The sequence below is a fragment of the Scleropages formosus genome, chromosome 25 (assembly GCF_900964775.1).
Source record: "Scleropages formosus chromosome 25, fSclFor1.1, whole genome shotgun sequence".
Lineage (NCBI taxonomy): Eukaryota > Metazoa > Chordata > Actinopteri > Osteoglossiformes > Osteoglossidae > Scleropages > Scleropages formosus.
Window position 1 is genome coordinate 2,803,143 of NC_041830.1, and position 24,314 is coordinate 2,827,456.

General features: G+C 41.4%; 1 protein-coding gene across 1 annotated transcript in view; it reads left to right on the plus strand.

The window, feature by feature from the left end:
* Window positions 1-3,659: 3,659 nt before the first annotated feature.
* spen (spen family transcriptional repressor) overlaps window positions 3,660-24,314 on the plus strand; it is a 51,215-nt gene continuing 30,560 nt past the window's right edge. Inside the window, 2 exon segments of the mRNA XM_029249021.1 lie at window positions 3,660-3,910; window positions 9,135-9,455. Coding sequence (XP_029104854.1) covers window positions 3,828-3,910; window positions 9,135-9,455 — 404 coding nt within the window. The 5' untranslated portion in view covers window positions 3,660-3,827.

Sequence of the window (24,314 nt, forward strand, 5' to 3'; positions counted from 1 at the left end):
ACATTCAGCAGTCACATGGTCAGTACCACAAGTGAATGCATATTTGTTTAAAATATACATAATTAGCCCAAATTAGTAATTATCCATGATTTGTCGTCTCCTGGAAGGAAGGCAGAAGCAGCTACAATGAACCACAATAGGTTGAGTGAGAGAAACTATTTCAGTCCAAACACAGTGGAACAGATCAACTTTCTTAATAAAAATGCTCCATCATTCCCCAAGCCCAGGTGCACAGGCCCTCTCCCAACAAATCATAACTGTACTATAACAAAAACCTATAATGAAACACAGAGATGTAGGCCTATTCCAAATCGAGCTGTCAGATAACTGACCAAAAAGAATATGATCAAATCATTGTTTACTGACTATTAAGAAGGCAGCGCCACAGCATTTCTGCTCTTTCCACGTTTCTTATAGACACTGCGTGTGCTGTCAAAAGGGAAGCTCCTTCTCGCGCAGTTTCCTCAGTAGTTCGTTCGATCACGTGTCCACCTCCCAAACAGGCTTTTATTGAGCACCATCTGGCCACCAGGTGTCACTGTGGTGCCGTATGTCGGACGTTTTAACATACATCGTATATTTTTTCCGACTCAACTGTTTCGACCCCCCAACAGCTCCATTTACTAGAAGCTCATGTGAAGAATGACGTTAATTTTGTCCAGGCATTATTTTAAACAGAAACACTTTTAAAGTGTTAAATATTTTTTCTTGCAAATTTGCAAAGGCTTTTAACTTAAGGTCTCAGTCAGTGCAAATAAAAAACGAGGACTACAAATTTTTCGGTTATTGTTTGGGGATCTCGTAACTGTTTTGATGCCAAAACTGTATGACTATTCCTAGGTGAAACTGCAATGGCTTAACAATTTTCCAATGACAGGGAACAAATACTAAAACGCCAATAAGATCATAGACTATGATAGTTTCAAAATTTTGCTATGAAAGCTGCTTTACTTTTTACTATAAACCCAGTATATTCTCTGGCATAATATTTCACCATGTAAGGCTTCTCAGTGGCATGCAATAATTCACATTTAAGGTATTAATATACAAGTTGCCCGTAAAATACAATTCGGACTCTTACGGTGTTTTTCACTGATACCTACCAGTACACAAGGACGCGTCTGCGCGGGAACGAGCATCGACACAAAATGGCCGACCAGAGCGTGCCGCCTTTCCGTGCACACAAAATGGCGCTCTTTGCGGCGAACACCGCTCGCCTTGCCATCTTGCCAATATGGAAAAAAATGCATCCTAATAGAAATACAATTTAGATAACTTTCCAGTTATGCAGCACCGCGTTTCTCGAGCCCGTGCCCAGAATGGAGACGACAATGATTGTTTTAACAGCTGCGGTTTGTTTTACCGTTCAATGCCGTTCGAGGCGCCGAACAGCGTCAGTTCGCGACTAGAAGGGTATCTTTGATCTTCACATACATTTGGCCGCACTTGTGACAATTTAATATGCACGTGAACCAGGTTTTGCGATATTTCCATAGATTTCACTTTTAGTCCTTCCGAAGTAATTCCAAGGCCAAGTAGAGAGGGGTACGAATGGTACAAAACGACGTTTCCTAGCCAATTCAATAAAATCCAAATCCAGAGTATATGCGAAACATAAAGGGATTTAACTACACCAGTGACGTTGAAGTTCCGGCGTTTTACTTTATTACAAGCCAAGGAGATGACTACAGATGTTGTCCACAATTAATTCCCCAAAAAAGATTTATAAGCAAACTGGCCAGCAATGTTTAATTGGCTAGCCTAGAAACAGACACAAAGAAGACCAAGCCACTCCAAGTAGTTCCCTGTTTGGATTTTGTCTGAAGAGCACTGTGAGTTTATCGCATTATTTCCTCGGTGACTGAAAACTGCTTTGGCGCCTCGCAACACATCTTTTCCAGAAACTTCTGCAACTTCCACAGCGTCGTGGCGCCGTTCCCTCTTTGTCTAGCTCGCGGACGAGAAGGCGTGTCGTGCGCATGCGCGCTCCGCCCACTGCGGCTACCCGGTTTTGCCGCATTCTCGCGCGTGCGCGTTAGGAGCGCGCGCTCACTGACTGACAGCCGTAGCGCTGCCTGTGGACCTCGTACCGTGCACTGAAGGTGTGGGATACGGCGCGAGCGTCACCCGAATTACCCCTGAAAGGACTTCGTGTTTTGTATCTTTACAGACCCGTATGCTAATAATGGGTCAACATGTTTCGTTTAATAATCGCAATTTTTGCATCCCAACATCCCCACAGTAACCTAAACCTTGGAAAATGTGCATAGAGTTATTCCTTGTGTCTAATCACTAGTGTGTTGTCTAAAATCAATATCTTTATTATATTTTCAGTTGTAATAAATAGCCAAGCTATTTTAAGTATACTAAACATGTAGTTTCATTTGTGCATAAGTATTCTACAGATATTTAATTCATTAATATTTATTTCCATGTTTCACCCTTTCGTTAGGCATGCTGAGGACGGACGGGTGTTTTACTTCAATGTAATTACAATACTTTGGAAGAATGAACGATGTAAGTTGTTTTGCCTAAAAGTGTGTTCACCAAATAAAAACGACCGATGTCAATAAAAGTATGTATACATCTACACCCTTCGTGGAGAAATTTATATATAAAACTTTAGTTTTGTATCGTTAAAAAACTGAAATACAGTATCTAACAGAGACATTCAGTCTGTTTCAACTTCATGCATCAGACATGTTACATTCAGCTATTCAACATACAAATTTAGTCCACGGAATTTGGCCAGACAGCTGTTTCGACGTGTTGCTATTTGACGTTTTTACCTTGCAGGGTGAGCAACCAGCTTTTTACCCCGGCTTACACACCTTGCCGCTTAAGAGCGCCGAGGAAGCAACTGTGTGTCACATAATGTCACTGTTGCGCTGGAACTGCCTTCACGCGCTGCTTTGAATGTGGAGTATTTCCCAATCCCCCGAATTCCCTCTTCTATACTTCATTTGCACTCTTCGGAAGCGTTACATTTGCAGCGTTTAACATAATGAAATCAAGATAACCTTGATGAAAAGCATCCCATGAAATTCCATAGTGAATGTTTTTTCATTAAAAGTTATCTTCAATGTTAATATCAAATATTAATGTCGCTAACAGTATCGCAGCGTCCTGTTACTAACGGTAAGCGCAGATATCCCGTCGAAAGCAGCGATCAATAGGTGGAACGTGCAGAACTCGTGTGGTGGGAATGCAATCCTGCTGACGCGCCCCGCGCTCCAGACGTGTCACCCGCACACGGGCACGGCGGCACTGCGCAACACAAAGCGCGCTCGTCCAGCTCTCACCCCTGGCTGCTTATTACTACGTGAAATACATGTGCTATTTCACATGTGCCACTTCGCCACAGTGAAGCGGTAGGCATAAATCAGATGATGTAATAATAATAATAATAATAATAATAATAATACGCTGTAGGAAGAGATCACGCGTCTTCTTGCTGGAGTCTACGAATGACCACAGCTGCTGCCTCCTGAGAGAAGAAACTCGAGGAGCTCATCTGTCGGGGGCGCGCCTGGTCACGGGAGCCGAAGCAGAGCGCATCCCCGTAGACACAGAGCGCGCTCCTTGCAAGCGGAGAATCTCTCTCTCTCGCTCTCTCTCTCTCTCTCTCTCTCTCTCTCTCTCCCCGTCCCTCACTCACACACGCGCGCAGCGCGAGAACTAATGGTGGGATCGGGTCGCAGCAAGCCGTCGATGATCTATACACACATCTGTCGGCGCTCGGGTTATAACGCCAACATCGAGCCGGCGAGGAATAAAACGTGATACTAAACAGGCATCTGTATGAGCGCGGGACACGAACGCGCACTATGGTCCGGGAAACCAGACACCTATGGGTGGGGAATTTACCTGAAAATGTGCGAGAGGAGAAAATTATCGAGCATTTCAAACGGTGAGTCGACGCTTCATTAGCCGGGCAGCGAGCTAACGGCTAGCAGCTAGCGCGAGCGCGCCGTTGGCGTTGCGGGTTCTTGGCGCCTCTTCGGACGGGAGCGAGCTGCTCGGCTGTCCGCGAGGAGTGTGTGTCTGGAAGTGAAAGTGCTGCTAACGTGGATGTGCTCGAAGCCCTGAGTGTGTTTGCGTTGTTTATTACTGGGGGGAGCTCTTAACGCAGGCTCTTTTAGCTGTTCTCGGCTCGTGCACGCGCTGCTAGTTAGCGCGGCGGTAACCGGCTAGTCAGTGGCTGCAATGAGCGATAGTAACGAACGATCCCTGGCGACCGAGGTGTCGGGACCGGGATGCCGTTCCGGAGACGATGCGGCGGCATGAAGCGCGCACTCTCTCCGTTTTACACGCTCACATGGACGCAGTGCGCGCGTTTCGATCGCGCGCGAAGATCCCGCACAGTTTTGTGAGAAACTGCGCATTTTGTGCTTTTTGATGTCGAGCGTTAAGTTGCTCTCGCGCTTCACACGTCTCCAGTGTCCATGGGTTACCGGGCTACAAAGTTTGCCGGGCGCGAGCGTGACAGCTACAAAGAAAGATGGCTGGTCAGCACGCGAACGACTCGCACACAAAGCGTGCCGCCACTAGTGCCATTGGGCCAGCAAGCGCGTGGCATGGCCGAGGTGTGTGCAAGGGTGTGTTGTCGGAGTGTGTTAGATGCACAAGTCCGGGTGATGGGCACGATGGGCAACAGAAGCCGCGGTGCTATGGTTACCACCTCACGGGCTCCAGGCGCGCGCGCTCTGAAGTGTGTTTAAAATCCTTCTCCTGCAGAGCGATCGGAGCGCTCCGTTAAATCAAACTGCAGAGTGATCTGTAACCGTTCCGCCGTCTGCGTGCTGTCATGCGCCGGCCGTCATCATCGTCATCTCTACCCCCCCCCCCCCACTTACACACACACACACACACACACACAAACAGACACTGGCGAGTTGGAACCCCCAAACCAAAGTGAGTAGTTATAACCAGTTGCACTGCGTACGGATAGAAACACACCGACTTTTCCGCTCAGGACTCGAACCCCTGGCCAGGCGCAGAAGGGACAACGATTTCAACAAGATTGCTGCCATCATGTGCGGAGCACAGTTTGTCATACTAGGGGAAGTGGCTGCTGGCCGCGCGCGCATGCATGGACACACAGTGGTCAATCACTCGCTTGTAGTCCTGCCCTCTGCCTATTCCAGAATTGTTTATTTAATACCGCCAACGTTACTTGAACGTTATTTGCTGTCAAACTCCTGGTTTTTAATGGCGAACTGGGAACGCTAGCTCGATCGGGAAGTTAGTAGAGGGCGACTTAAACGTGCTCCTCGGTTCAGTTCGCGGAGCGCACCGTCGTTTGCTGCTTTTTTATTGGTTGATTAAGGCAAATATGCAAATATTTTATCGCCGGGCGCTCCGTTCTTCGCGGCGGAGAAAAGAGCCCTTCGCTGAGTTTGTCCGCTGATTCGGCAGTAGTGCCACGTGACGCCACACAGACACCGGCGCTCCGTATGTGAAGGGTGCTGATCAAGTCAATGGATCTGCATTATGACACGGCCAGAAGACAGACGGAAAACGATCGACTGCCCCTTGGAACAAGTTGTGCACTGTAAAGCGCGTGCCCTTGCAGGTGCCGCGATCGCCTTTGTTAAGCACCATAAATGGATTTTCAGTCACGTTGTGCAGGCTTGGGGTCTCCACCGTTTTTTGCGCGGGAATGTATGGGATGTATGTAGTTTTAGCCTCGGTCTCGTGTCCGACTGCTGCTGGTCACGCCGGCCTGACCGCTTCTAGACCCCATGGCATGGCTGAGGTGCCCACCGGCTCCGGGTACTGCCGCCCGATGGCCACGTGACCGCCCATGCGTTCCTCGCTGATGGGTGCTGTACCCCAGCCCACGAGCCGGCCTCGGGAGCGAGCGTGAATTGGGGGGGAAAAGACTCACTGGGTGCGAGTGAGCGAGTCCTGTAAAATGGCGCCGGGCGCGCGGTCAGTGTGGGAGCCGGAGCGCGCTCTTGACACTCACGGTCGCCTTTTCGCCCCCCGCTGACTGCAGCGCTCAAACGCAGGTACGTGTGCGAGCGCATTGCATTGAGCACGGAGGTCGCGCTTCTGTATTCCATGCCATCATGGACCACGGCATGTGTGTTATTGCGGGAGCGGCGTGCGCACTGAACACTTAACACCCGCGCAGGGAGACGTGTGTTGTGTTAACGTTATGTTCGCGTGCTTCCAAGTGCAGCTGCGGTGCCTCAGAGCCCTCTGCGCGTGTTTAGCCATCAGTTGAACCCTTGAGTGACGCTACTAACGTAACACGGGAGGCATTTAAGGCGCTAAGGCTGCGCACGTGCACGCATTTCCAGCTGCTTGGACTTCGTGTTGGCGTTCTGTCTGCAGTTGCCTGGTTACTGTTGCTTAGTGACACGGGATGACAGAATGATGAGAAGCACGAAGATGAGCGGTCATAGTGCAATGTGGTCTTCGGTTACACCCTTTCATGAGGAATATTTACATGACTGACTGTCCAAAGTGGCAGGGGCAGCCCACAGTGTAGTGGTTAGAGCTGCTGCTTGGACTTCTAGGTTGCAGGTTCCAGTCCCACCTCCTACCAGTGAACGATGTATTCACCATGAATTGGTCTAGTAAAAATGGTGTATAACTGTGGGTAGCCTAACACTGTAAGTTGCTTTGGAAAAAAGCATCAGCTAAATGACTGAAATGTAGCAGTGCCATTAAATTCATGTCACACTCTGGAAGGAAAAGTGTACTAGAGAAGTTGCCAGTGTGTTTTGAGATTGTTTTATATAGTCATGGTAAATATGAATATTCATAAAACATATAACATTATTATTGAAGACATTTTCAATGTACCTACTTGTGAAATTAAAAAAAAAAAAAAACTTTTTACATCTTTGGCTTTGTCTGTAATTTCAAGTGAGATGTGACAAGGTCTTTTTTGCTCAACACATTCTTTGAGAAAGCTGCTTCTCACTGCAGCAAACTCTCGTTTCTTCCGGGCTGTTTCTGTGAGAAATAGATTTTTACCCCTTACTCACTGAAGCAGTTTATCATGTTTAGGAGGTTCATATTGGTACGGTTCATCTGCTTCCATTAGGCACCTTTGGCTTGAGCCTGGAGAGGAAGGTTCTTTTCTAATCTGCTTCGTTAGTGGATACATTTCCTTAAACTGTAAATTAAAATAGAAAATGTTTGTTGTCTCTTCCTCCAGGTGTATAAACTTTTTAGGTGTTTGGTTCTATAATTACAATATGTTGCATAGCTGATGCTTTAAATAAAAAAAAAAAAAAGTCTTTGCATGGCTATTAAGTTGGGATACAGTAGCAGCACCCTTTTGTTTGGTGTTTAAACCCATGTCCTGGCTTTTCTCTGATGGTTTTTGTTGCTGGAAGTCTGTGCTGTAGAACTGTTGCATATTAGTGAGTTACAGAGACCAGTTTGTTAGCTATAACCACTAGGGTAAAAATGTAGATTCCATCATCCATGGTGGTTCTTTGTCTTGGAAGCACCGAGGTTTGATTTTTTTTTTTTTTTTTTTTTTTTTTTTTTTTAAAAAAAAAATATATTTTTCTTTTTTTTTTTTTTTTGTAGCCAGCAGACATAGTAGGAGACACTGAGGATTTATATTCCTGATCTGTGCATGTGAATGAAGCATCTTTGGAGCTGCCTGAATGATTAATTTAAACTGCCATATTGTGCTTGCAGTGGGGCACGTGCTGCCGGGAGAGCAACGGGAGTTTTGCGTTGCGTAACAGTTATTATACAACTGAGACTGTTGATAATTTGATGCAATGGAGTGATGGTTTTTTTTTTTGTGAACGCATATCATTTTTGTGATATCGCAACTAAAATAAACGCATACTATAACTTACTAACGTGTACATCTTCTTGTAAGTTCATGAAAGCTAGTCGGAAATTGTCATTCAAAAATGTATTAAATCTGTGAGACATTTAAATGGTAAAATGCAGGGTTGTGGAGTCGGTACACAAAACCTTCGACTCCAACTCCAGTAACCCAATAATTGCTACCAACTCTGACTCCACGACTCCGACTCCACAGAACTGCCCAAAGGTTGCACGTTAATTTGGCGGTTGACTTATCCGGCGAATATAGGCCTAAACCTATAAAGAGTCGGCACATTTTTTCTGACTCAAGTAACACATTAATTGCTTCCAACTTTGACTGTACAGCACTGCCCAACAGTTGGACATTACTTTGGGGGTCGACTTAGCCGGCAAATGTAGGATTAAACTTAAATTACATCTCTAATTTTTGGGGGTTGACTTATACACCGGATCAACTTACATACCAGCATATGCGGTACATTTAGTTGGAGTCTGTACATTTTTACTCACTCCAGTAACCCAGTAATTGCTTCCGACTCCATGACTGCGACTCCGACTCTACAGCACTGCCCAAAAGTTGCACATTATTTTGGGGGTTGACTTATCTGGCAAATATAGGCCTAAACCTATATTACCCTAATAATTTTTGGGGGTCGACTTATATGCCAGGGCGACTTATACACCGGCATATATGGTACATTTAGTCAGAGTCTGTACATTTTTACCGACTCCGGTAACCCAGTAATTGCTTCCGCTTCCACAGCACTGCCCAAAAGTTGCACATTATTTTGGGGGTTGACTTATCTGGCAAATATAGGCCTAAACCTATATTACCCTTCTAATTTTCGGGGGTCGACTTATACACCGGCATATATGGTACATTTAGTCGGAGTCAGCACATTTTTACCAGCTCTGACTCAAGTAACCCGGTAATTGCTTCCGACTCCACAGCACTGGTAAAATGTTGATCATAAGAAGGTCTTATTCATGTTTTTCCAGCCACATAACGATTTAAAGTTTCATATTGAGTTTATAAGAAGCACGTTGTTCTTGACAACACGCTCAAGTTGGCTCAGTGTCCGAAAGTTATCTCTAGTGCCGTTAACTGTGGTCGTTGGTTGTCGAACCTGTATTTAACAGAACTCTGTTTATTCTGAGGGTTGCAGTGTAAGTTATGTTAAGATGAAGAATATGTCAAAGCCTTTTTGGTTTGTGCTGTGCTGCATTCTGGGAACTGGTTGAGATGGTGACTCTTCTTGAGGCTGACAGTGTCTTTCTTCTTTTTCCCCCTGTCCTTCATGCCCCTTCTGTCTCCCCTTTTGCAGGTATGGAAGAGTGGAGAGTGTCAAGGTGCTCCCTAAGCGGGGCTCTGAGGGGGGCGTGGCTGCCTTTGTGGATTTTGTGGACATTAAGAGCGCCCAAAAGGCCCACAATTCTATCAACAAGATGGGGGACCGGGACCTGCGCACTGACTACAACGAGCCGGGCACCATCCCCAGCGCTGCCCGTGGTCTTGACGACAGCTTGTCCATAGGCTCTCGCGGACGAGACGTGTCTGGGTTCGCGAGGGCCGCTGGGGGGGCGGTGTATGGACCCCCCACATCCCTCCACAGCAGAGAGGCACGCTATGAACGCAGGCTAGATGGGTAAGTTCCCATGCATTCCCTGATGCACTGGGTTGTCTTGATGTCTTTCACATCCCCTTTTCCCCATATGTTATTTCACTTGTAGGTTGGTTCTAAAGTTTAAAAAAAAAAAAAAGAAAATGGCAGGATCACCTGCATCCACGTGAAGCATATTTGAGATGTATATTTCAGCTAATGGATATACCTGTTAAGACATATAAAATACATGGGCACCCACGTGTATCTGCACACTTGTATGTGTATATATGTATGTGCCAGTGTGAGAGAGAGGTGGATCTGAAGTGTGTGTTTGCGTGTTTCTGAAGAATTGTGCATGGTGTATTGTTGCTGGTGATTCCCTGTGTGAGATTTATCCTGCTTTGGATGTTACGTCTGTGGAGGATCCAGGGCGAGTTGTGGAAACCGTTAAGTGTCCGGGGATGTGTGGATGCAGGAGGCAGCTTCCAGTGGCAGTACCCAGGATCGCCTGAGCCGGAGTAAAGAACCACATGCGGTGGATTAATCACTTTTCCATTTCCTTTACGAAACAAAGAAATTAAGCAAATTGCATACTTAAGTCTTTTAATGTGCAATTATTAGAAATTCAATAAACCAAAGTGGGTTTATGGTCTTGCACCTGTGTCAGTGTGGCCTGGTTGCTTATGACCAAACTGCTTCATCAAGGTCTGGACTCTTGTGGATAATATTCCCAGGATATATATTCCTTTGTTGGATTTACACTGGCCACGCTCAAGGATACTCAGTCTTTGGCGAGCCATGTTACGGTGGGTCTTTCTCTGGGATTATTTGTTTGGTGACAGGGCTCGACTACCTTTCTGCTGTCTCCTGCCGTTTAATTGAAATGGCCGAGGAAAAAGACAGGAAAACACAAGTGAGCAAAATGTTTTTTTGTTAATTTTACACTCATTTTTGGTTTGTTTCTGCTTTGTTTTGCTTTCTTGTTTTTTCGAAAGAGCAAAATTAATGGAAGTGGCAAAGCGCTGATTGAGGACAGCTCTTGCTGCAAGGTGATGGAGGACTGGGTCGGAACTTACAAAGTACATTCTATGGAAGTATGACGTTTTTTGTAGTGGGGCTGAAGAAAACGACATAGCATGGATTGATTGTCAGCTTCACCATGGATGTTACTGGACCCGTGCACTTTTCTCGTGGATTACCTATTTATCTCTTGGATGTACACAGAGTGATGGATAAATTATATTTTGAAACGTGCATCAACTTAAAATATTGATCTATTTATATAAAAAACCCAAACACTTTGGCTCATCTCAACTTTCTGCTTGGTAAGCAGTCCCTGATGCCAAGGAGGAGAGGGTTGGTGTATGCTGGAAATGTACACCTGCTCATATGTATTGAAGACACATTATCCCTTTGGATTTGTAAAATACTGAGGAACAGCACCTGATACCAGGGATTACTGTAATGGACCTAGATGTGGTTCACATCATGTTCTATCTACACTTCCAGCCTTTGGATTGTGGGGAAACACCTGAGCGGAAATTATTTGTGTGAATGGAGGAGGGAGAGGAGTTTAGTCGGAGCTTGTTTAATCACACCTGAAGACTGCAGCACCTGGACTAAGAGATTTGAAGGTGGATATAATGGCCAATGTTTGCTGAAAATGGATATTTAAGATCTGGTCATGGGCTGTTTTTTTTTTTTGCGGATATTTTTTCAGCACTTCATTTTGGAGACGTCTGATGTCAACAAGTTGGTTTTTTTTTGAGTTTTTTTTCCTTTAAGTACTTGTTAATTACTTAACAGGTATATATTTTGTTTTTTGGTGGAATTGCATTGTCAGAGAAAGCCAGCATCATGGGTCCTTCTGACATTTTTCAACAGGATCTTTTAACATTTGGATTAATATTTGGATTAGTTAATGTATCAGCCCCTCCAAGCAACTACTGTCCTGTCCTAAAACTGAGGATTACATCTTTTACAGCTTTTTGTACTCCATTTTTAGGTCCATCTTACTTTTTTCTTTTTAAAAACTTTTTTTGCTCACAAAATTCTGTCTCCCTAGATTGTGTTTGGGACGATAGGTTGGGTTACCGCTGTCTAAAAAGGTTGGTATGCCCTGGCCTGTGTGTTTTAGCCCCTCGCTAACCCTCCCAGTTCGAACCCCTGTCTATCTCTCCGTATTTCACACTAACAGCGATAGTTTGTAGTAGGAAAAAGGACTGCTGTGATAGCCTGTGAACTTCCACAGACGCCGCACCTTACCTGTCTCCCTTAACTTTTTCCTTTTCTCTGTCCTTTTTTTTGCTTTCTCTCTCTTGCTCTTTCCTTTTTTGGTGGCGTAATGTCTCTGCTGTCTGCTGCCACCGCATCCTCCTTTGAGGCTGTGGTGTGTTTTGTCTTTTGGGGACATTTTACATGAGGGGCACAGAGACAGGAGGAAAGCATAGCATTGGAGTGTGAAGGCTCCAAGGAGCCTCAGGATGAATTTTCTCTCACACCAAGGAACATCCCACATGGCAGATTTATCTAGTTTATATTTGGTCTTTCCACTTCAGTAGGTTTCTTTTTAGCCTGGCTTCTCAAGTTACAAAATTTTGAAGACGCAAACATTTTTTCCACATTATTTATTTACTTCAGTTTTTTTCTCATGTCATTTGTGGAGTAAATGCAACTTGCATTTCCATAGCCAGCCCTTAGTTGGCAGTATCGTGCTCTCAGGAAGAATAGAGTATGGGGGCACGTTACACACTGGCCTACAGATGGTCCCCGACTTATGATCGGGTTATATTCCGATAAACCCATTGTAAGTTGAAAAACTGTAAGTTGAAAATGCATTTAATACACCTAACCTACCAAACATCATCGCTTCTCATCCTTTAAGATGGTTGAGATCGTCGACTGCGAAAGTCTTAAGTTCATGTGTGATGGCCATTACGGGTTTGCCGTCTTCATCAAAGTCAAGGTGGCTTTTTTGTCATTTCAACCATATACAGCTGGTACAGTATACAGTGAAACAAAACAACATTCCTCCAGGACCATGGTGCTACATAAAACAACACAAAGTTACTTACACAGGACTACATAAAGGGCATATGTGCAAAACAGCACAAGACAACACAGTAATTACTAAACAAGAAACACAGTCAAAAACAGAAGATATTACAATATAATAATAAATACTATAAATATGAATGCACTAAAAAGAGTTTCTCCTCAAGAGTACTTGCCTTCTCGCCATTAGCAGGAGACACAGATGGTCGTTTCGTAAACATGATGGATGCAGAAAAAAACAATGCAGATATGGGGGGGGTATCCAAAAAAAATGCTGGAAACACAGAACACTGTAGAGTATCGGTTGTATACACTAGTGACCGCGTGGCAGACTGGGAGATATGGATCACTGCCGCTGCCCAGCATCACGAGAGAGTATTGCTCCGCATATCACTTGCCTAAGAAAAAATCAACATTCAAAATTCAAAGTACAGTTTTTACAATTTTATTGCTAGCACACCATCGTAAAGTCGAAAAATCATAAGTTGGACCATTGTAAGTCGAGAAGCATCTTTATTTCCAATCCGGGGAGTAACCAAGCATAAATTGGCAAAGGGTGGATTTGGGGAGTTTGATTTCCCCAACAAAAGTGCCACTTGTGGAAACAAAAACTTGACCACTGAAAACCTTACGATGGTAACACACACGCAATGTCTACAACCACTTGTCCCGAGCGGGGTCACAGCAAACCGGAGCCTAACCCGGCAGCACAAGGCGCAAGGGTGGAGGGGAAGGGGATACACCCCGGGCGGTATGCCAGTCTGCCCCAGGGCACCCCAAGTAGAACTCGAACCCTAGGCCCTCCACAGAGCAGGCTCCGGCCAAACCTGCTGCGCCCCCCCCTCTGGTGGTAACAAATCTTGTGAAATAAAACACAAAATATAATTCCAAACTGTTCCTGTGAACTTCATTCACCTTCTCCCCAAAGTCAAATACAGTCATGTGCCACTTAACAACTGACCGCATATACGACGGTAGTCCCGTAAGATTATAATGCAGCTGAAAAATTCTTATTGACTAGCAACGTTGTCGTTACTCACGTATTCAAGGTGGTGCTGCTGAAAACAAACCTACTGTGCTGCCAGCCATATAAAAGTATAGCACATACAATTATGTACAGTGAAAAATACTTGACAATGATAATAAACACCCAAGTTACTGGTTTAGTACAGTATTTAATATACTGTACTTTTTATATTTGCAGACTCATAAAGTTTACTGTAAAACAGCATGTTGTTATGCCGGCAGCAGCATCATAAATCTTGTGTTTACCGCATCTCTTGACTGCATCGAGGCTATACCATCTAGGTTTGTATAAGTACACTCTATGACCGAGACTGTACCATCTAGGTTTGTGTAAGTACACTTCATGATGTTCGCACAATGACAAAATCACCTAACGATGCATTTCTCAGAACGTATCCCCGTCAAGTTATGCATGTTTGTAGTTAAGCCTTTTTTTCGTCTCCTCTTCATCTCCTTCATTCTACACACTTCCACATTGTGTACAGCTGGTGTCTGGTGTTCCTGAGTTTTGGTGATAAATATCAAGATGAGGAACATTTCACTTGATTGGACTTTCTAGAAACAAAATACTTTTATTTTCAGCCGTTTTAAGGTTACTTTTACCAAGCGCAAATTATCCAAAGTCAGAGTATTTTTATTTATGTTCCTGTTTTATTCAAGAGCTTTACATTTTACATTTTATATTGAGATGCCTGGGTTTTTAGTTTTTTGATTGTGTAGATAATAAAGAAAAATAAAAGTGGCCAGAAGCTGACAAACATTGTACATACTTAAGGGATGAATCAGTCACCCATTGGCATTGATTAGGAGGCTTTTTTAAAACTTTCATTAAGTCTATATTGGTTTTATTTATAATGCTTTTTAAAGTTAATGCAGATAATGAAGACACTGCACATTTTTAATTTATTATAGTTTTTTCTGAAATTTCTGCAGAATATAGCTAATGCATAAAATAAGGAATATTTTATAAGGCTTTTATTGTGACTTAGTAGTAAAAGTGACTTTGGGTTTATGAACAAATTGAGTTTTTAACAGTTTTCTGTTTCAGAACATATTTTGATGTTATTGAGAGCAAAATAAATAAATCCAGAGGAGCTAGAAGCAACCCTTTAATTAATGAGCCTTAACTGAACAGTTCATCAGCTTAATAGTGTTGTGGATTCACTATAATTTGTATTACTCCTAGAGTAACCCTGTAAGTGAAGAGATCCATTTTATGGCCCTGTTACTTGAAAAAGTATCTTGATTCTGTATTAAATGGGGGTTATAATGAATAAATGCACAGGTTTTCTTCTGTTTTGCTCACTTTCATAAATATTGGCCAATCAATCCATAGTCTGAGGTTCAGTAGTGAATTAATCCGTTTTTGATTTTGCACTAATGACACAGACACACCTGCAACAATTTTCGAGTATGTTTCCTATGACAGTTTATCTTTCTCAGCAGTGCTCTCTAAATATTCTCAGCAGTTTAAATCGATCATTTTAATGTCTTTTGAATCAAGTGATTTATTTACCGAATTCATGAGAATAAAAATTTCAGCTTGAATAAAAACAAACTTGCACACTTTGAACCAGCATTGAGAATCCCTGCTTTACACTAAGACTAGGCATGTTAGCAATAATACATTGCTCTCAAGCAAAAATTGTATTTCAGCATCGCATGATGCCGTAAAGGTAATTTCTTTTGCTTTGGTGTATCAGCACAAGAGAAGGGAGAGTAACATTGCAATTCTTTTCCATATCTGTTTTGCCATGACCCTTAATGTTTAATTCTGAGATGGATCCCAGCAAAGCTGGCTAGTCTTCGCTGTGATATTTCTCAGCTCTTAAAGTGGAAAAATAAAGGTAACTGTGCTATTGGGTTTGAAGGTAATTGTGCTTGGAGATTCTTTCACCACCTGGTTAATGTTTGGAGTCACATTACAACAGTGGACATTGCTAGCTGTGTTTACCAGAGCTGTAGACAAGTTTGTTAATTAGTCTTCAATGGTCACAGTATTTTGAAAGATGGGTGCTTTTCAGGTGTGTAGTAAAACAAAAGGCTCAGGTCCCATTGTTTAAGGTTCTGTGTGAAATGTTGCGTCTTATCTTGTTTGTCACATGCAGTCTCTGCACTGACACCAGGTCCTAAAACCTTAGCTTCATATAATGGGATCCCATACAATGAAAATCAGCTTATGAAAATATCTTTTTTTCTTCCTTTGGATTTTTTATCCATTACTACGTCAGTTTTTGCCTGTTACGCAGTCATTTTACTTCCACAACAAGTGGACAAAGTATTGATATGAGAACCCCGGTCACCTATGCTGTTATTTTAGCCAGTGGCAGGGCTATAATAGGAACAGATGGTCCCAGTGCAATGCATTGCTTTCTTGTACAAAACACTTAAATAAGGGAAACCATCATAAAAAGTAAAGGCAATTAAAAAATGAATAAAAGAAAGTCAGTTGTGTCCGTATTGTCATTTCAAACAGTGCTGTTTAAAGAAAAAGTCATATTATGGACAGTGCAGTCGCTGTGTTGCTTTCAGGTTATCCACAAGCTGGTATAAGAGTAGCTTGGTTTAATGTTTAAACTTTTTTTTGTCTTTAAGAACAGGTTGAGACTTTCTATGCTTTTGTGTGTTTCCTCATGAGTGTTTTTGCAGTGCTGTTGTTTAGTTTACAAACACTAATTACATGGCTGCTGTAATACTGTCTCCAAAAACAGTTTAAAGTTCTTAAAAGGACTATTAAAAGCCTGATAAAACGGTGTGCTCCACACTGCAAAAGTTAGTCTGTCAGCAGAAATGTGGTTTCAATTCAAAAATAGATAGAAAACAGAACACTCACCTGTGAAGCACTTCTTCAAAATGAGAACCATACAGTTTAAAACACAAGATGTCAGAGAAGAGGTTAAAACAACAGATTTCTTAAAAACATAACATAAAGAAGATGACAATGTTTTAAAAGAGACTTGACCACTTTCTTCCACTGTTAGTATAAAATTTCTCACAACAGAGGAAAGCCACAAAGTTGTTCCTTCAGCTGCTGTTCATGTTTAAAATATAAAAAACATTGAACAGCTGGACTGTGGTTGTTGATAATGAATGAAAATAAGCTTTAAAAGACAAGGTCAGAAGATTTTGTTGCAAATATAAAATATGTTGGTGTTATTTTCATGCATGAAAAATACATTTTATTTTGGTGTTTTAAATGATTATTTTACGTAACATTTTTCCCCCATTAAGCTATATTGCTATTTCGACCTCTTCATAAAAGCAATTCACCTAATAGGTGATTCTTTAAAATGAGTCACCTTTGTTATGTGAGGATGAAAAGTTATGATGGTCGTAGTAGCATGTTTTGCACATCTTTGTTAGTATTATGGATCAAATTAGGATTGTTGTCATTGCGTTGGATGGTAAGAGGTTCCTAATTTGCCCAGAAGCAGTTTGCTGCAGAACTCTGCCGTGTTTCTGGTCTTGTGAGGACATGCAAGGATTTGTTTTTGTTCCTCCACTGAAGTGTTGTCTTGAAAGCAAAATAAATGCGTAAATTTTTTCAAAGCACTTTCTCAGCATTTTATTGCCAAAAAAAAAATCCTCTGAGTATACCTTGAAGAACTGAAGATATGTTTAAAATGCAATCAAAACATTTATATGTATGGTCCAGTTTCCTTCCACAGAGCTCTAACTGGTGCCAGCTGAGTTTCACATTTGTGCACCTTTCACATGGCAGTCTTTATTTTTCAGACAAAGCCTTGCTTCTGTTTGGCAGCCCATGTGCAAGATTCAGACTTTGAAAATTGTATTTCGAGTTCAGTGTTAATTTCGTGCAGAGTACAAATTTAGTTTTAATATAAAAAATAATGAAACTGGTGATTAAATTTAAGGTTTAAAATAAAGCACATTTGCAAGAAAAATGTCAAAGGTCAAAAACCTTTCGGAATTCTGAATTAATTACCCATTTACATTAATTCATGTAGCTGATGTTTTTCTCCAAAGCAAGGTACACTTTTAAGCTACGTACAGTTATTTACCCATTAATGCAGCTGGGTAATTTTCACTGGAGCAATTCATGGTAAGTATGCTCCTCGAGAGTACAAATGCTCCTCAACTTACGATGGTTTGACTTAGGATTCTTCGACCTCTGGTGAGCTGGTGATAGACATTCAATAGAAACTGTACTATATCCGGTGCCATACTCTGTCTCGATGCTGGGCAGCAGCAGCGATCTGGATCTCCCAGTCTGCCACGCGGGTGCTATACAGATACCCCCCTGTATCTCAGTTGTGTTTTGTGCATCCATTATGTCACAGAAACGCCCATCTGTGTTTCCTGCTACTGGTGGGAAGAAGAAGAGGAGGGGAATTACTCTTGAGGAGAAACTCAACTTAATTGCCCAGCATGAAGGCGGCAAGCCCGTAATGGCCATTGCACGTATGCTAGGCTATGATGTTTGATAGGTTAGGTATATTAATTTATTATGTTATGTATTAGGTTACGTATCAGGGGGCAGCACGGTGACACAGCAAGTAGCACTGCTGTCTCACAGTGTCTGGGTGGTGTGAGAGGACATGAGTTCGATCCCTGCTCAGTCTGTGTGGAGTTTGCATGTTCTCTGTGTCTGCGTGGGTCTCCTCCGGGTGCTCTGGTTTCCTCCCACAGTCCACAGACATGGTGTTCAGGTTCACCCATAGTGTGTGAGTGATGACAGAGTGTGTTCCACTGATGTATGGATGAGTGACCCATTGTAAGTAGTGTATCTAGCAGTGTAAGTCACCTTGGTGAATAAGGTGTGTGCGCTGGTAGCACTACATAGAGTTCATTGGAAGTCACTTTGGAGAAAAGTGTCTGATAAATAAATCTAATTGTATCAAATGCATTTTTGACTTATGATGTTTTCGACTTTCGATGGATTTCGTGCAACATAACCCCATTTTAAATTGGGGACAACCTGTACTATAACAGTACATGAGTACATGCAAACCAGAAACCTTCAGATTTAAAGACAGAAGTGCTTATACCATTATGCTATCAGCTGCCCCTCATAAAGTGTGGTGTTGTCTTCAACCAAGTCTCAATAATATACAAACACAATCTGCTTAATCTAATAACACCTAATTTAAGTACTTCTTGTCAATACCAAATACAGACACCCCTTGACTTGTGCAAACAGACTGTTCTTCAGCCCTTTACATAAATCAAAATTTAGATATTGTCGGATTCCTTCTCCTCCCCCACCATTCAACATAATATCAATAATTTTTCCATCTTAGTCATTGCACCTTGACGTTCCTTCGTTATTATTCTTGTTTTCATGCTAACTTTTCCTTTCACATGCTCCTTTATATGTGCAGCATCCTTCACTATCGTATTCACAGTCGATATGGCTAAACCTGGTTCCCGTGCTATGGACAGTAATCTTTGTCCACCTTCATACTTCCTTATTATTTTCAGTTTCATCTCCAAATCGATTGCTGTACGCTTGTAAGATGGTTCTTGTTTTTCTTCAAGTGCACGTTTACCACCAGGCATTATGAATAATGAAGTGTGTAGAAATATAGGGAAAAAAGCACTAGCCTAAGGAGAGGAGATATGTTCATTGCTCAAAACACACGAGAACTGGGAAGATACAGCTTCCTGCCTTGTCTGGCTACGCCGACTTGCGCTTAACATATTTCAGATGTTTTGCGTAAAATAAAAGTGCTTTTTTTGATTTAAATCCCAATTTACGTAAGTAGAGGGGTGTCTGTACATAATTTAAATGTTCACAGTTCAGGATGGAAAATCTATTTGAACCTCTAGGCTAATAACTTCTTAAAAAGCTGGGTAGAGTCGAGTGTTCAAGACGGTGAGCTGAAACTGAAGGTGTGTGTTGGAGGTACCCTGCCCTGAAAAAGGGGGCAGCACACAAAGTTTGGTTACTGACTAATAGTCTGCTCTTCCTTAGAAAGATCTGTTCATGTGAACCATTTTCCAATGAAAAGAAAGTTCAGAAGACCTTAGAAGAATTACAGAGATGCATAAAAGAATGCAAAGAATACAAAAGCATTAACAGGATGAGCAATGTTGCATGTCTATGGGATGAACAGGACAGTAGTTGGCAATGAATAGGGATTTGTGTAGAAAAAAGGCATTTCTATTTATAGTCATGTTGAATTTGTTTTAGTTCCAATGCAGGCCCAAGTTAATAAAAATCTTAATATGCAAAGTCTTGCAAAGTATTTTTCATTCACTACAACTGTATCCAAGATTTTTTCAGAACCTTAATCCCTTGTAACTAAATCAAGGGACCTCCGTATCATGAACCTTTTATGCATAGTGTAGAAAGTGGAAAACATGATTATGTGTTGAATTGGTCGGGAATCAGGGTTTTAGTGGAGGTTGAGGAGATGGTAGTTATTGTATTTTCTAATTTTAACTGAGTTTTCAATTTTTATAGCTTAAAATTAATAAAAATATCAAACATTATGTTATGATGGACTGATGCTCCATCCAGGGTGTATCCTGTCTCACATCCTGTGCTTCTGAGATAGGCTCAGTACTATTGACACTAAATTGCGCAAACACTTATTAATGAATGAAGCTTTTACAAAGCCTATTCCATGAATAAATGGAAGGACATATATATTATGAAGCTTTTATTGCAATTATTGTTCTTCATTTAGCAGACACTTTTCTGCAAAGTGACTTCCAATGAACACTGTGCAGTTTTATCAGCCCACACTTTATTCAACAAAGGTGACTTACATTGAGTTGTTTATCCATACATATCAAAACACACTCTTTATCACTTGCACACTATGGGTGACTAGAGTCACCAGTCCAACATGTCTTTGGACTGCAGGAGGAAACCCACACAGACACTGGGAGAACATGCAAGCTCTACACAGAGTGAGCAGGGATTGAACCCATGTCATTTTGCACCGCCCAGGCGCTGTGAGGTACTAGCACTACTCACTGTGCCACCATGCCACCTGTGTTATTACTTAATTACTAAAAATACAAATTAATTAGTGCTAAAAACTTTGGGGGTATAAACAGATTTCTGGTTTCAACTGTGCAAGTTAAGAAGCCAGTGAATACAATTGATCCTTTTGGTTTGAGATTAAAGTGAGTTCAAATTTAAAAAGTTGAGAGTGTTTCTTATTTATGTTTGGAATCTCATAATAAAGGTACTGTAGTAGAATGATTCATTTTTGTTTTTTGTGTGTTACTTTTTAACCAGGAAAAATTACTTAAACTTTATGTTATAGCACCTTTAACGGTAGTTTCGCAGTAATTTACAGAAAAAGAGATAAATATGGTGCAATAAACACACACACACATTTTCAGAACCGCTTGTCCCATACGGGGTCGTGGGGAACCGGAGCCTACCCGGTAACACAGGGCATAAGGCCAAAGGGGGAGGGGACACACGCAGGACGGGACAGCAGTCCGTCACAAGGCACCCCAAGCAGGACTCGAACCCCAGACCCACCGGAGAGCAGGACTGTGGTCCAACCCACTGTGCCACTGCACCCCCTGTGCAATAAACAATAAGAACAAATTTCTCAACAAAGCTAAACAGCAGACTAATACAAAAGAAATGTAAATACACACAAAAACACTGTAGCAGCTTCTGAAAATATGCTCTTGTACTTCTACTTTTTAACTCAATTGGGAGTGAGGGTCAGTTCATTACTCAGAATTGTTCAAGCCTAAGCCTAACAATAAGTCCACCCTCTATGTCAGTGGAAAGCTTAACAAGTTAGCGTAATCCTTAGGTTTATTCACGGGTTAGCTATAAAGATGTCAGGCAGGGTGCAGGGTTTCAAATCACAAATGTGATGAAAGATATTCATCATAACAGTGCCAGTTTATCATGCTTTATTAACATGAAGCAAAGTTAACGTCTACTTTAAAATGATTGAAAATTCAAAAATGTATAATTTCAGCAGCGAACTCTTCAGTGTGTTGTGCCCCTCACAGATGCAACACAATGCCATGTTCCTCCATCAGGTACAACAGGAGAATTTGGGAAAGAAGTGTGAGTTGCAGGGTGATGGAGGACCATGAGGGGAGAAAACATTAATAGGGTTTCACCCGAGATGCCGACTGTATGTCTCATGCCTCTGCATGTAAATTTCAAAAGTGGCCATGAAGTAGCATCAATGCATTACATAAACATGTTGGTCAGCATCTGGTTTTGCAGTCAAAATAGCGTAACAGTAGAAATGTATGTGTTTATTCACTGGGTAGTTTGTAGATATTGCAATAATAATGTAAAAAATATGCAAAAAATTGGTTGGAGAAAATTCCAGCTTCCAACCCTCCTTTCTCACTCCACAGGCTGACTTTCTATTCCATCTGAGTGCATTTTGCTGTTCCTAATATCATGAAGTGGAAATGCAAGCCACTTTATTCTGTTAAGCAATCTTGTGCAAGGACAGCTTGATAAAAACACACTTCTTTAAAATAGGAACTGCATAGTTTAACACAAGCTGTCCAGCAATAGGTTAAAACAACAACTTTCTTAAAAAACACAATTAGATATATGTAAATAAGATAAAAATATTAAAAAAAGAAAATTTAAAATTACATTGCTTTCCTCCATTGTTGGTACAGTTTCCCCCAACGGAGAAAAGCCCCACTGCTGTTTCTTCAACTGGCTTTCCTAGCATGTTCACAATATCTTGAAAACCTGGATACTGGACAAGTGGTTATCGATAATGAATGAAGGAAAATATAACATTAAAAGAAATACTAGAAATAGTTTTTGTTAGAAATATAAAATGTTATTTTTGTAGAAAAATACCTTTTATTGTTCTGTTTTAATTAATTTTATTTGGTCCAGGAACCAGTTATTTTTTCCATAAGAAATTATGGTAATTGAGCTCCCTCACAACAGGAATTCACCTACAGGGGTGATTTCACAGTATGAATTAACTCTGTTACGTGAGGGATGGGTATAATATTAAAACAAATGATGAGGGAAAACAAGGGAGGGACACAATCTCAACTGATCTCAGTTTTGCACGTGTGTATCCTCATTTTCCTAATTATTCATTCTCCTGCTAGGCTTCAAAGCTGTGTAATTTCCATCACAAGAATATCTGGGAATCTCCTACTCTGGGCACCTTTAAGTCTGGGTTTTAAGGGGTCAAGAGCTGGAAATCCTGGTTATTCGTGGGAAGGAAATTCCACAGTTGGGGAGCCTAACAGGAGAAAGCATGATCATCATCCATCATGTATAGATGAGCTTGAGGGAAATCTAGGAGATCAGAGTTAAATGAGCAATTGATTAATAATCGTTACTCAAATATGGGAATTTTTGAATTATTTGCTCATCGTAGAGTTGCATTTAACATTAACAGTGTTAAGGTGTTTACAGTGATTTACACATTTGTTCAAACAGTAGCTCCCCGATGAACCTGATGCAGTTCTTTATAATTTTATTTTGACATTTTACAGGGGAATTTAGTTTTTCCCCCAGAAAAAGCAAGTATTTTACCCTCTGCTTGTCTTTACATTTTCCTTGGTAAGATGTTAAAAAAACTTTTTTCCAAAAATATTTCTGGTCCTGTTCGTTTCACTGAATTTTTTAAAGACTCTGTTCACGTGTAGACTGCTGAAGTTGTAAACATTAAAAAAGCAAAGATTGTGCATTTGACAATGTTGCCCCTCAGTGACCATGACGCAAGTTGAACCTTTATCTCAGTGCAGTATTTGCACCGGCTGCACTTTTTTCACGGAAGTCGGCTATCTTCACCATCTTCTTAGCGCAACTAATCTATTCTTTGACATATAAGTGAGAACATGCTTGTCCTATTTTTTCTTTGAATTAAGAGAAGGTATAGATTGTGGCTTGGCTGTGTAAGTTTTTTCAACTGTGAAACTATCATCTTCAGATAGCCCCTACATGATAGTCACAGCAGTTTTATATAGATATCAAAAGCTATAGCCCCACAAAACTAAACAATAGTTAGAGCAAACAACTTTTTTGCAGAATAGATAGAAATTTGCTGCGTGAGAAATTTGTGCAGTGTGCAGTGTGTGTTTATATATATCTCAAAAAAAGATTAGCTAGGAAGGTGATCAGGAATCGTGGATATTCTGATAAAGTGTTATTCAGCTACTCGTGTGATGAACATCGGTTCATATGGTTAAAAGAAACTAACTGCACTTAAGAATCATGCGTCTGCATCTAAGTGTCTTTGCTAATGTAATAGAACACATTGTATTTTCGATGAGATGTGCATTGCTTTGGAGAAAAGTGTCCACTAAATGAATACATGTAAATGTATGGTATTGTGCATATATTCTTGGCTTAGCTTGCTAATTTTATGTCGTGCTACAGGTCTTAAAAAACTTTCAATACGCCTATAGAACTGGGACAGTGTTATATTCACACTAAACTCAGAAAATCTGAGTGGATATTGAAAATTTCAAATCATAGAGGGAAAGGACAAGTGTCTGGTTCTTGCTACACTACAGCATTACTAAATTTATCCAAGCTGTATGTGAAGAACCATGTATTTGAAAGACCCAAATCTGATTTTATGAAATGATATCCTTCATTGTCACTGTACGCAATACAACAAAATTTTGTGTGGCAGCCCTCAGAACAACAGCAGCAGAAAGAAAGAACACTTAAATAAGTCAATAAACAAATAAGACAAACCTAGACAATTGCCAGGAGGTGCTACAGTATGAGGCCTTCTGTTTATCTTTTTTAAAATTATTTTATTATTCATACATATTTAAAAAATGAAGTTTTGCCAGTTTATGCAGGCATCTCTCGATTTACAAACTGTCTTCATCCAAATTTTTGGTATAATGGCTCCTGCCTTTTTC